The 13,010-nt window shown below is 45.9% G+C and overlaps 1 protein-coding gene across 1 annotated transcript in view; it reads left to right on the top strand.

Annotated features, from left to right (window-relative positions):
- Window positions 1-13,010, top strand: part of RASA1 (RAS p21 protein activator 1) — a 121,619-nt gene that overhangs the window by 66,764 nt on the left and 41,845 nt on the right. The window contains exons 11-12 of the mRNA XM_074995363.1: window positions 3,469-3,625; window positions 9,313-9,400. Of these exons, the coding sequence (XP_074851464.1) occupies window positions 3,469-3,625; window positions 9,313-9,400 (245 nt within the window). The remainder of the gene's footprint in view (window positions 1-3,468; window positions 3,626-9,312; window positions 9,401-13,010) is intronic.

Genomic DNA, 13,010 nt, shown 5'->3' with positions numbered 1-13,010 from the left:
AACACCAATCCTTCCCCTCCTTTGGATCCAAACACCTTGTTTACTGCTTTTGCTCTCTGGGATGCCTACTTACACATCCCTGTCCTGCCAAGCCACAGGAAGTTTCTAAGAATTTTTTTGTGGCCGGTCAACATTATCAATAAACAGTACTTCCCTTTGACTTTCTGTTCGTTCCATAGCCTCAAAGTGCCAGTTTGGTGGTGGAAGCCTGAGTAGAGAAGGGGTTCATATCTTTCTTTTTCTAGAAGATTGGTTTGATGATCTGGTTAGCTTCTATGATGAGGTAACTGGCTCTGTGAACATGGGGAAGTCATGTGATATACCTTGACTTCAGCAAAGCTTTTTTGCAGTTTCCCACAACATTCTTGCCTATAACTTAAGGAACTATGGATTGGATACACAGACTGTAAGATGGATTGAAAGCTGGCTTGATGGACGTGCCCAATGGGTAGTGATGAATGGCTCAGTGTCTGGTTGGCAGTCGGTTTCAAGTGGAGTGCCCCAGGAATTGGTTCTAGGGCTAGTACTGTTGAATATCTTTATTAATGACCTGGATGATGGAGTGGATATCACATTCAGCAAATTTGCAGATGACACTAAGCTAGGGGGTCAGGTAGATACATGGGAGGGGTAGAGATGGGGTCCAGAGTGACCTAGAAAATCGGGGGATTGAGCCGAAAGAAATCTGGTGAGGTTCAACAGGAAGAAGTGCAACAGAAGAATCCTAAGCACTGTTACAGGCTGGGGACCAACTGACTAAGTAGCAGTGCAACAGAAAAGGGCCTGTGAATTACAGTGAATGAGAGGCTGGACATGAGTCAACAGTGTGCCCTTGTAGCCAAGAAGGATAACAGCATGTTTGAGTGTATTAGGAGGAACATTTCCAGCAGATCTAAAGAAGTGATTGTTCCCCTCTACTCTGCAGTGGTGAGCCACATCTGGAGTATTGCATGCAGTTCTGGACATAGGAAGGATCTGGATGCATTGGAGAAGGTTATGTGAAGGACAGTGTAAATGATTAGGGGGCTGGAGCACATGACGTACGAGGAGAGGCGAAGAGATTTGGGGTTATTTAGTTTGCAGAAGAGAAGTGTGAGGGGCAATGTGATAGCAGCTTTCAACTTCCTGAAAGGGGGCTCTAAAGAGGATGGAGAGAGACTGTTCTCAGTGATGACAGGTGGCAGAACAAGGAGCAGTGGTCTGAAGTTAGAGGGAGAGGTGTAAATTGGATATTAGGAAACACGATTTCACCAGCAGCGTAGTGAAGCACTGGAATGCATTACCGAGAGAGATGGTAGAATCTCCGTTCTTAAAGGTTTTTAAGTCCTGGCTTGACATAGTCATGGCTAGGATGATTTAGTTGGGGTTGATCCTGCTTTTTAGGCAGGAGGCTGGACTAGGTGACCTCCTGAGGTCCCTTCCAGCCCTAGAATTCTATGATAGCTATACATCCCCCTTATCTAAGGATGCGGGTTTTTTTGTAACCCCAGATTTTTAAATCTCTTTCTTGCTTTTTCCTCTTACAAAAAATACAGTTATCATGCTATTAGTAACTCTGATGAGTTGTCCATTTGAGCCTTTGGCAACTTGTCCTTTGCCTCCCTGCATCACAACGCTGTTGTTCTCTCTGCCATTTTATCAGACAAGTATGTGACTTTCAAGCTCTGATTGCAGGATTTCCATATGCACTGTTTTTCAAAGACAAAATGGGGTTGAATCTGCATCCTAAGTTTTTAATTTGTGATTTCAGCATTTCATTTGAACCAAACAATACACCTTTGTGGTTTTCTCCATTTGTTCTTTGTTTTTCTTGAAGCCAACTCTAGTGTTCATACATACTTTGTTTACAGGGGAAGCACTGGCCTTCTATCTGGACAGGTCCAAGCCTTTTTTGTTTATCCTCATAGCTCTTTGTATCATATGCTGATAATCAGGTAGTTTCAGCATAGATAATTTTCAGGTGGGTTACTTCTTGCATCAGATTACTGTATGGAGTAGTGAACATCCATTCTCCATAGAGGCTGTTAGTTCATTCTGAAGACTTCAAGCTATCTCAATAGCATTTCTAAGAAATATGCCCAGCATTTGTGGTACTGCTATTTTGCCCTCTGGGCCTGCCTTCACTCATCATTACTTCATCAAAACTGTTTTAAAATATGATGCAAACACTGGAAAAAAAAATAATTTTGCAGTCACTGTTTAAGGAGACTCCATGCCCACCTTCAACCAATACTGATTGTAACTCACCTGAGTGGAGTGTACTTGGGTACAACCACCCAAAAAGAATGGTCACTATGGCCACGTCTACACATACCCAGCCCTTTCAGAAGGGACATGTTAATGAGGCACTTCGGAACAGGTTAGTGAGGCACTGACATGCATATTCAGCGCCTCATTAGCATAGTGGCAGTCAGGCACATTTCGAAAGTGCTGCTTTTGAAACACAGGCTGGCTGTATAGACATGGGCACTTCGAAATAAGTGCCACACTTCAAAAATTCCCTTATCCCAATTCATTTGAAGGGAAGAGCATGTATAGACACGGCCTGTGAGTTACAACAGGGTGTCGTTGAGTCCAAGAATGTAACAAGATTTAAAAAGGACTGGACGTTTCTGTTTCAGAGTTAAAACAGTTGTTGCTGTCCTAAATGATTGATGGCATAATAAACTTCATCCTTTAAGGTTTAACTATGTAACTACGAGTAATTAAGAGATTTCTTACGCCTTTCTCTGAACATGTGTTGATGGCCACTGAAAGAAATGAGGTACTGGCTTTGGTGGATCACAGATCTGATTCAGTGTTGCATTCCTTGATCCCTATCTTAATCCTCAATTAGAGTTGTCCAGAGGACTCATTATAGCGTAAGTTACCATGTGCTTTCCAAATAATGCACCAAAGTACAAAAACTACATACTATAATACACAGTTTCTGACTGGTGGTTGTCTCTCCAATGTCTAGAATTTATTTATCTTCATTTTGCATTTTCAGTAAAGAACTGCTTAAATTGAATTGTTTTCTGTGACAGTGCCTTAATTTGCTAAATATTCAGATCCAGTTGCATCTTGAAAGATGGACCTGTTTGTTCATTGACACGCATTGGACTTTATGCAGGAAGCCTTTATGCCTTTCCTGAGTCCTATTAAAATCAGTGAAACTGCATAGGAGTCAATTTGAACATATCTGATTATATGATTTGAGACTGAAACTGGATGTTTAGATTTACTAGTGTGCAAAATTGAGTCATTTTAGATATAGGCTGTACACTAAGATATACTAACGTCATTTCCAACAACAGATTATGCTGAATGTTTAAACCGTATATCATTCTACTTTGCAGTGTAGCAAAACAGCTTTATTGTCCTCTTCATTTTTTTACCTGTTGTGTTCTTTAAGACTTAGGAAAAATTCTGCAAAAGATTGCAATATATTTACAGTACTGATTTATCTAACGACTTTTTTTCCCCTAGGCAAAGGAAAGCGATGGAAGAATTTGTACTTTATTTTAGAGGGAAATGATGCCCAACTTATTTATTTTGAAAGTGAAAAGCGAGCCACAAAGCCCAAAGGATTAATAGATCTCAGTGTATGTTCTGTCTATGGAGTCCATGACAGTCTGTTTGGCAGGTAAGAGTAGCTTGCAGTTCCCATGTCTGCAGCTGTACACTTCTAATTTCCATACACTTCTCTGTCAATGGGATAATAAATAAAACTTTGGAAATTTTAGAACTCTTAAGATATCAGATTTTTCTAGTGTGAAAGTAATAAGCAGGATAACCACTCAGGCTTTTAGATTAATAGATAAAACTCAACATTGAGCACAGTATGTATTCCACTCATCAAAAGTGGAGCACACTGCATTCATTTAAATGGTAATTAAATAACATATGCCATATTATAAGATGGTAGATAGAGACTAACCGTGTTGAAATTTCAAAGAAATGAGCCTTCATTTGTTCAGACCAGCTGAAAGTTTAGATAGTTAAAAACTATTCCACCAAGTATTAATTTTCAGTTAGAAAAGTTCTATTGATATTAAACCAATATTAAAGCATAATGGAAGCTATTCCAAAAGCAGAAATTGATATAAACCATTTTCAGGGAAGATGATTGTTATTTTTAATCCGCTTCACTTTTGTTTTATCATACCAGGTACATGATACAAAGAACTCTTGCAGTATTCAGTCATGTGCCTACTAAAGGCTTATTTGAAGTATTTGTGTTCAGACTGCTGCTCACAGGAGGCTGTGGTGATCGTAGTGGTGATTAGTAGTGAAAGAGTTAAGAATCATGGGTGAGATATTGAAATTGAGTTTGTAAATAAAAAGTGATTCTTTGAGTGGTTGTTCAGGTGCATTCCAATGTAGGTGCACATGCACGTGTGTACACAGTTGCCAGAAAATTTTTCCCTTAGCCAGTAGCCGTCGCGTTGGAGTGGCATGCACTGGAGTTGACACCTTTATACTAGGCACCACCCTCCAGAGTTGGTTGCTGGAACTCCCTGCGTTCCTGAGAACAATGTCCTTGCAGTTAGCTGGTAGCTGTTCAGTGTTAATAGTTTACCTTAGGTATTAATTGCTATTCATAGTTAATCTTCAGGCTCTGGCTAGGGTGGTTGCTTCCGCCTCCGTGAGGCTCCGGCGCCTGGGCATGTCAAGGTTGCTGTGCTTCAAGGTCTGTGGGAGTCTCCTGCACTCAGTGCTCACCAAGGCCTCACTGTCAGAGAGCAGGTTTCAGGCCTTTGCCAGCATCATGTATGACTTAATCTAGCTCCCCATCGTGACGGCCAGGTGTTGCATGAGGCCCCTGAGACATGTAGCAGCTTGTACGTTCATGGTTCCAGACTTTGGCTTCATCCCCTCCAGTTGTAGCTCACTTTGGTGTATTGTCCTGTAAGGGACAATATAGACAAGTTAGTGACATTGCCACAGCAGCTGTTGCTAACCCTGCATTGGTGTCTCGATGCTCGGACAGTGTTCACAGGAGTGCCTTCATGCCTCCCCAGCCATCCCTGTCCCTGGTAACCAGTGCATCAGACTTGGGCTGGAGGGCACATCTACAAGAGCACTGTACTCAGGCTTTCTGGGGTGCCTCAGACCGTGAGTTTCACATCAATGCGAGGGAGCTAAGAGCTATTACGTTGGAGTGTGAAGTGTTTCGGGAGAACCTAGCAGGGCATTGCATGTTGGTGAGCACAGACAACATGAATGCAATGTATTATATCAACAGACAGGAGGTGCACACTCCTCTCCCCTGTATCACAAGGCCCATAGGCTATGGGTGTTCTACATTCATCACAAGATTCTGCTGCAGGTCCAATACTTACAGTGCCACAGTGGACCACCTCGGCAAGTTCTTCATGAACCACGCATGGTCCATTCATCTGAAAGTGCTGCAATCAGTTTTCCGAGTTTGGGGCTATACTCAGGTGGACCTGTTTGCCACACCTCAACTCAGAGTGCCAAACATTTTGCCTTTATCAAAACTCGAGTCCCAGGTCCTGGATGTTTGATGTGTCCTGGATAGCCCCTCTGCAGTATGCGTTACCTCCGGTTCCCCTCATCTGCATGGTCCTCCTCAAACTTTGAGCAGACCAGGCCTCAATAATTCTGTTGGGACCAGCATGGGCCAGGGAGCACTGGTCCATGATTAGTCTGGACCTGTCAATGTGCAACCCAGTAATTCTTTCTTTGTACCTGGACCTATTGACACGGGAGAAAGGGCAGTTTCAGCACCCCAACCTCCTGAGCCCTTCACCTCATGGCATGGAAGCTTCATTGTTGTGTGCCATGGAACATTCCATCTTAGATCCAGTGAAGGAGGTAAACACTAAAAAACCCTCTACAAGGACCACTTACATGGTGGAGTGGAAAAGGTTTGTGATTTGGGGGTCCCAGAAGGGGCTGTCTCACTTACAGGCCATGATACCCTTTTATCTGGATTATCTGTGGCATCTAAGTCAGTCAGGGCTGTTTCTTGCTTTCATCAGGGTGCATCTAGTGGCTATTTCTACTTTCCACCCTGATCCAGAACTTTAGTTGGTTTTGTCAGACCCTGTGGTCAAAAGATTCACGAAAGGCTTGGAGTGGGTTAGATCACCTGTGCAGGACCCCTGCCCTCATGGGACCTCCGTTTGATTCTAGCTAAGCTTATGCCCCCACCCCTCTTTTGATCTTTTGAACTCCTTGCTTCATGGTCCTTGTCATTTGTAAGTTACAAAACAGCCTTTTTGGTGGCCATCAGCTCAGCCAGAAGGATGTCTGAGCTGTGGGCCCTCACAGTGTATCGGCCCTGTACATGTTCTGTAAGGACAAGGTTAGAGTGAGACCCCATCCTGCCTTTCTGCCGACAGTGGTCTCCTCCTTCCATGTTAATCAGAGTATCTCACTACCTGCATTTTACCATAAACCTCATGCTACCCCAAGGGAGCAGAGCTTTCATGTCTTAGGTGTTCGCAGAGCTTTAGCCTTTTTCGTGGATAGGACTAAGCCACTCGAAAGTTGCAGCACCTCTTCGTAGCTGTGGCAGACAGGAAAAAGGCCTTCCAGAGGATTTGTATTAAGGAATGCTGAAAGTGATCAGGGGTTCCCCCTCCTCCAATCAGGGCTCACTCTGCAAGGGCGCAGGGCTCCTCAACAGCATTCCTAGCCCATGTCCCTATTCAGGAGATCTGTGGGGCTGCCACCTGGTCTTCTATATAGGCGTACTCAGCCCATTATGGAATCACACAGCAAGCTAGGGAGGATGCTGCACTAGGTAGGGCTGCACTACAGTCATTCCAGGGCTCCAACCCCACCTCCTGATGTCAGCTTGCATTCACCTACATTGGAATGCACACAATCACGCAAAGAAAAGACAGTTACTTCTGCAACTGGTGTTCTTCAAGATGTGTTTTTCGTGTCCATTTCAAAACCCTCCCACCTTTCCCCGCTGTCAGAGTACTAGGGGTCAGGTTGGGCGGTGCCTATGTTAGGTGCCACTACGACCCAATGGCAACCGGATAGGGAAAAAAATTTCCAGCAACTGAGCCCATGCACCTACATTGGAACCGACACAAATAATACATCTCTAAGAACACCAGTAATGGAACTAAGTAACTGTCTGTTCTTAGGACCTTTTTGTTTTTTAAAACCTTTTCAGAATCCATTCTGTTATTGCTTACACCAAATAAACGTAAACATAATTCATTAATGTAAGGGATTTTTAGCAAACTGGATGTAAAAATCCACTTAAATCAAATGGATTCTTTTTACATTTTTCGAAAAAAATTCCTAGACCTAAGTCATCTGATATTACTGATATTTCCATGACCAAATTTTCTTCTGGAAAATCTTCTCATTAATATCTCTAAGTAGGAAAATGAGGAAGACTCAGTGAGAAGATATTTGTGGTGAGAACCACTGAAGCTTAGTTCCAATCTTCCTTAAACAGTGAAACTCTGGTGCCTTTGCTCCCTCTGGCTGTTAATTCTATTTTTAAGTAATTGTGAAGCATTCACATAACACTGACATTGGGGCTATATAAATAGACAGAAATATTGCATAGTAACTGTGCATACTTGCTGGCATGTATTGCCTGCCTACATATGATACTAATCTAGTTGCGTAGTTTAGTAAGTTGCCTCCTGAACTGGTCCTAACAAAATACTGCTTCTGGTTGAAATTAAACTGGTGCTTTGTATGTCTAGATTAGGCCTTATAGCTTGGCTTTGAGTAAGGGACAACACACAGCTGAACCACAATAGGAGACTGAAGAAGGGATTCAGACTCTGTCATTATTCCTCACCTGCTTTTTTCTTGTTCTGAGGCCTGGTCTACATTAGGGATCGTAGCTAGAATTGACATATCAGGATTCACTTTGTTCCCTGGTGTAGATCAAGGATCTTTGGGCTTGCGCCAACATTCCTTACTCCACCATGGTCCATGGCCGAGCCCAGAGAGGTCGATTTTGCTGTATTTTCACTGACGCAGCAAAATCAAACTCCGGTGGATCTGTTATGGCATGTCGAACCCTCAGTAAGTATAGATATACTCTAAGTGGTGTTAAGCTGCTTCGCTCCTTTTTTGGGATGCAAATTATTCCTGTACTGATCCAGCTCCATTGGCTAATGATTGGAGTGCAAAAGGAGACATAGCTTTGTGCCCTCCCTGATCACCTGCTCACTTGTGGTGTGCCTATACTAGGAACAAACTTCGAAGTTAAGCACTACTTTGAAGTAGCCAGCAGAGAGCGTATGCACATTTTTTCTTACTTCAAAGTTAACTTCAGAGTCCAACTTTGAGGCCCTTACTCCATTCCCAGAAATGGAGTAGTGCCCTACTTCAAATTAGGGCATGTGTAGATGCTCAGCTTCAGAGTTGCTTATTTGGAGTTGCTTCAAAGTTGAGTATTTGGTGTGCTGTCCCTTTTCTGCTGCAACCTGTGCACTTCAACCACAAATGGAGTAGCAGCTATCTGGGCGCACTTGAGGTAAGGAATAGGGGAAGGGTATATCCCCTTGTAAGGTTATGTAGGGTCAGGGTACCATTTTGCCTAAATTATTAAGCCCATTCTTTAAATAGAAAATACCTTGCTATTCAAACTCAGCTGAGGAAAAACCGGACCATGGTGACAAAGAAAATAGTGTAAGTATGCAGTAAAGAAATGTATCTAAAGTTTATGAACCTAATTGAGAAGATGTGTATAGTCATATATGTATATCATATTGAAGTGATGAACATGTATGTAGCCTGAGAGTAAAGGCTGTGCATACAAAATAGCCTTTTCTTGATTCACAACTTCTTATAGATTCTTGAAAGAGAGAAGAAACTCTGTAAGGTGGACCTACTGGATTAGACATCAATATTGCACAGTATTCTCATGCAGCATTAAAATGTCCATCACAGCATTGTGTGTTATATAGCAAAGTTATTCCCACCTGCATGTGCAGTGCAGTCTGTTTTCATCCTAGAGGTTCCTTCTATGTTCTAAAACACAGTAGTTGCACTGCATGCAGGTGAAGTACTATTTTTAAAGGCCCATAACTGAATGAAATCCAAATGTTTTCACTTGAATGCTCAAAAGGTATTTTTCCTCTGTTTGTGTGAAAATTCAGCTTCCTATTCTCACACTTTTGTTACAACTATCCAAAAAGGATGACTTTTTGAAGGAAGAACATTGTGTGTTTAATGCTGTTTTTATTCAAACAACTGCTGTGTTGACTCCGATTTTCAAAAAATATTTGTACTTTGTGGAAGATCAGCAAGCGAAGCAATTGGTCAGTTGTGAAGATGTTGCTCTCTGTTACTAAAACTTCTGTTTGTTTGTTTTTGAAGGCCAAACTGTTTTCAGATAGTAGTTCAGCACTTTAGCGAAGAGCATTACATCTTTTATTTTGCAGGAGAAACTCCAGAACAAGCACAGGTAAGAGGCTTTGGCCTATAAAAGAATAAAAAATTCTAAAAGCTATCTGTTTTCATGCTTAATGTAATTAAGGTATGTGGTAGGGAACAGGTATACAGCATGTAGATAATGACCACTATAGAAAGCTTTTTGAAGCCTTGTCCTTTATAGTAACTTAAATCCCATGGGTCAATAGAATCATAGGGCTGGAAGGGACCTCAGGAGGTCATCTAGTCCAGCCGCCTGCTTCAAGCAGGGTCATCCCAGCCAGGACCTTGTCCAGCCGGGACTTAAAAACCTCAAGGGATGGAGAATCCACCGCCTCTCTAGGCAAGGCATTCCAGTGCTTCAGCACCCACCTGGTGAAGTAGTTTTTCCTAATATTTAACCTACACTTTTCCCTCTTCAACTTCTGACCATTACTCCTTGTTCTGCCATCTGACACCACTAACAGTTCTTCTACGAGTGTCCCTGTGGGTGCTCCACGTTAGGTGTCGGGCTCGCCCCGGCGCCACAGGTCGGATCTTTCCAGTAGTTTCTGCCGGACCGTGCATGCGCCGGTGTGCGCCGCTCCCTTGCGCGCTCCCGGCCACGTGCGCGATCCGGTCCCCGCCAGTTCCTCTTTAACCGCCATCGGTTGCAGACGGAATCCGCTCAGGCTACGGCCAGAGTCAGCGTATTTAACGTTCTTAAAGTGTTTTAGAGTTTCTTTTTCAGTTTTTTAGATTGTTAGCTTGTTATTGTTTTCCAAAAAAAAAAAGAGGAAGGAGTAAAGCTTCCAGTCTTAGTAACAAGCGGAGCACCGGGGGCCCGGGGACGTAGGGCCATTAGGCCTCCTGCCGCAGCTGGCTGAGTCAGAGAGGGGAACAGGCACAGAGAAGGTGCTAAGTACCCTATTAATATCTCAAAGACTCACCATAATGTCCTCTTCAGGATTCAAAAAGTGTGAGTCCTGTCGCGAAGCGATGCCGGACTCTGACGGGCACAGTCAGTGTATATAGGGTGCCTTGGGGAATCTCATGTCACCCAGAAATGTTCCTTCTGCACTAAGCTCACAGCCAGAGCAAGGAAGGACAGGGAGATGCGGCTCAAAATGTTTTGTAACTTACAAATGACAAGGCCCTCCAGCCAGACGTGCCGGAGCGGCCGCAGCAGGAGGGACCCGCAGGGGCCCATAAAAGGCAAGCTGCCTCCCTCACCCCGTCAGCGCAAAAACGGAGGAAGCTCTCACCAGCCCGATCCCTGCCGGCAGCCACAGTGAGTGGGACGGGTGGAGCGTATAGCCCCCAGCCGCAGTTACAGCTGAGTGGCGGCGGTGCGGAGACGTACGTGGCAGAGGCTGAGCCTCCAATAATCAAACAGCCACCCCGCATGGCAGGGCGGCAGCCAGGCAAGCGCCGGAACCGGCGGCACCGCAGGCAGTGGCACCGATGCCCGGGGAACCAGCGGTGCAGAGCGGACAGGCACGCAGCCTGCAGGCACCGGGGGAGACCACCTGCACGGCACCGCAGTAGAGCGTGCCGAGCGTGGCGCAGGCAACGGGGCCAAGATCCCCGACGCGAAAGGGGGCGGAACCAGCCCTGCAGGGGAGGGGAAAGGCAGCACAGAAAACCCGGCACCGCAGCCCTTCTCCAGACAGGGCTGCAGGGCTGCTCGCTCTGAGCCCTCCGCTCATCCTGCGGACCCCAACAAGAAGGCAGGGGTCACCCCCAGCCTATCCTGAGCCCCCATCCCCGTTCCTACAGCCAGCCTCACCATGGCTCGGACCACCTTCGCCCTTTTTGGGCTTTGAACCCTTGGAGTACTACCAAAAGTCAGTCTCTCCAGTATCTCAATTATCCAGGCGATCTCGCTCCCCCAGGTGCAGGGGGTATGTGCCTCGAGAGTGGTCCAGGTCCCCATCTCAGGAGCAGTGCCCGTGTTGCCATGGTCGCCCCTGTCATGCGGGGCATAGACACCATAGGCATATTCCCAGGGACAGATCCCCCCAGACGGCTCCATATCCCCGAGGGCAATCGTGAACGGGGACAGAGACACAGACATCTCAAGGGGAGGTGATTCTGGAACCCCGAGATTTTTCCCTCGCAAGCTTCCAGCGAGCGGATGTATTACCGTCAACAGGACCCAGAGGGGTCCAGAGAGGCTTACCCTAGCGGTTCCTCGCTATCTTCCCCTGACGGGGCCACGGCCCCAGGGGACATCCATCCTCCAGACGATCTCAAACAGTTCTAAGAGCTGTTTAAAAGGGTGGCCTTCACGCAAGGCATCCAAACAGCAGAGGTGCAGGAGAAACACCATAAGCTCCTTAAAAACCTGAGACGTCCTGCCTCCTCCAAAATAGCTATACCACTCGACGAAGCAATCATGGAGTCTGCCACCACGAAATGGCAGACCCCTGCGTCCATTCCGCCTATAAACAAGAGAGCGGACAAGAAATACTTCGTCCCGGCGAAGGGCATGGAGTTCCTGCTCAGCCACCCACAACCAAATTCTCTGGTGGTGGAATCGTCTCAACAGAGGTCGAGAACTTCTCAGTTCAAGACAGGGGGAACGGACAAAGACGCCAAGAAACTAGAGTTGTTCAGCAGAAAGGTCTACTCCTCCTCTACCCTACTGCTGAGAATGGCGAATTACGCAGCGCATCTAGCGAACCATAATTTTGACAACTACTCCAGGCTGACTTCCCTCATGGACTCGCTTCCAGAGGACAAGAAACCGGTGCTCAAGGCCATCGTGCAGGAAGGCTACGCAGCCTCGAGGACGGGAGTTCAGATCGCCCTAGATGTAGTGGACACGGCAGCACGCTCAACAGCTACGGCAGTGGTCATGCGCAGGGAGTCCTGGCTCCAAACATCGGGTATCCTGAGGGATTTGCAGGCGAAGATTGTCGATCTCCCCTTTGACACGCAGAAGCTGTTTGCTGAATCAACCGACTCGGTCCTTCATTCCAGTAAAGATTCAAGAGCTACTCTTAGGACCTTGGGGATTTACACCCCTCCATACAGGAAGAAAAAGTATTACCCTCAGCAAAGACGGTACCAGTATCAACCACAGCGTCCCCAGTACCACAGGGGTTACAAGCAAGGGCAACATCAACAGCACCAGCAATACAGAACTCCCAGACGACATTCCCAACAGAGCCGTGCGTCCTCGGGGCAGGGCCAAAGGCCATAAGTTTGACACACAGATCCAGGGCTGCACCATCACTACCATCGCGCAATGTCATCCGAAGCTATTATTCCACCATCGCCTCCGACCATTCTACGACCAGTGGCAAAGGATCACCACAGACAAATGGGTACTGGAGATCGTAGCCATGGGATACGCAATCCCCTTCCAGTCGCTCCCACCGCCATGACCTCCACCCAGGCCCACCTAAAGGATGCCTCCGATGAAGCGAGACTCAAGCAGGAGGTAGACCATCTCATACTCGTAGGGGCAGTGGAAGGAGTGCCGGAGCAACTTCAAGGGAAAGGGTTCTACTCCAGATATTTCCTCACGGAGAAAAAGACAGGAGGCTGGAGGCCCATCCTAGATCTTCGGGGCCTCAACTGGTACCTGCGCAAGCAACGCTTTCGGATGATTACAGTCGCCTCTATACTTACGGCACTGGACGATGGAGATTGGTTCG

The sequence above is a fragment of the Carettochelys insculpta genome, chromosome 5 (assembly GCF_033958435.1).
Source record: "Carettochelys insculpta isolate YL-2023 chromosome 5, ASM3395843v1, whole genome shotgun sequence".
NCBI classification, from domain to species: domain Eukaryota; kingdom Metazoa; phylum Chordata; order Testudines; family Carettochelyidae; genus Carettochelys; species Carettochelys insculpta.
The sequence above is the reverse complement of the archived record's forward strand: the minus strand, read 5'-3'. Positions and strand labels throughout refer to the sequence as shown.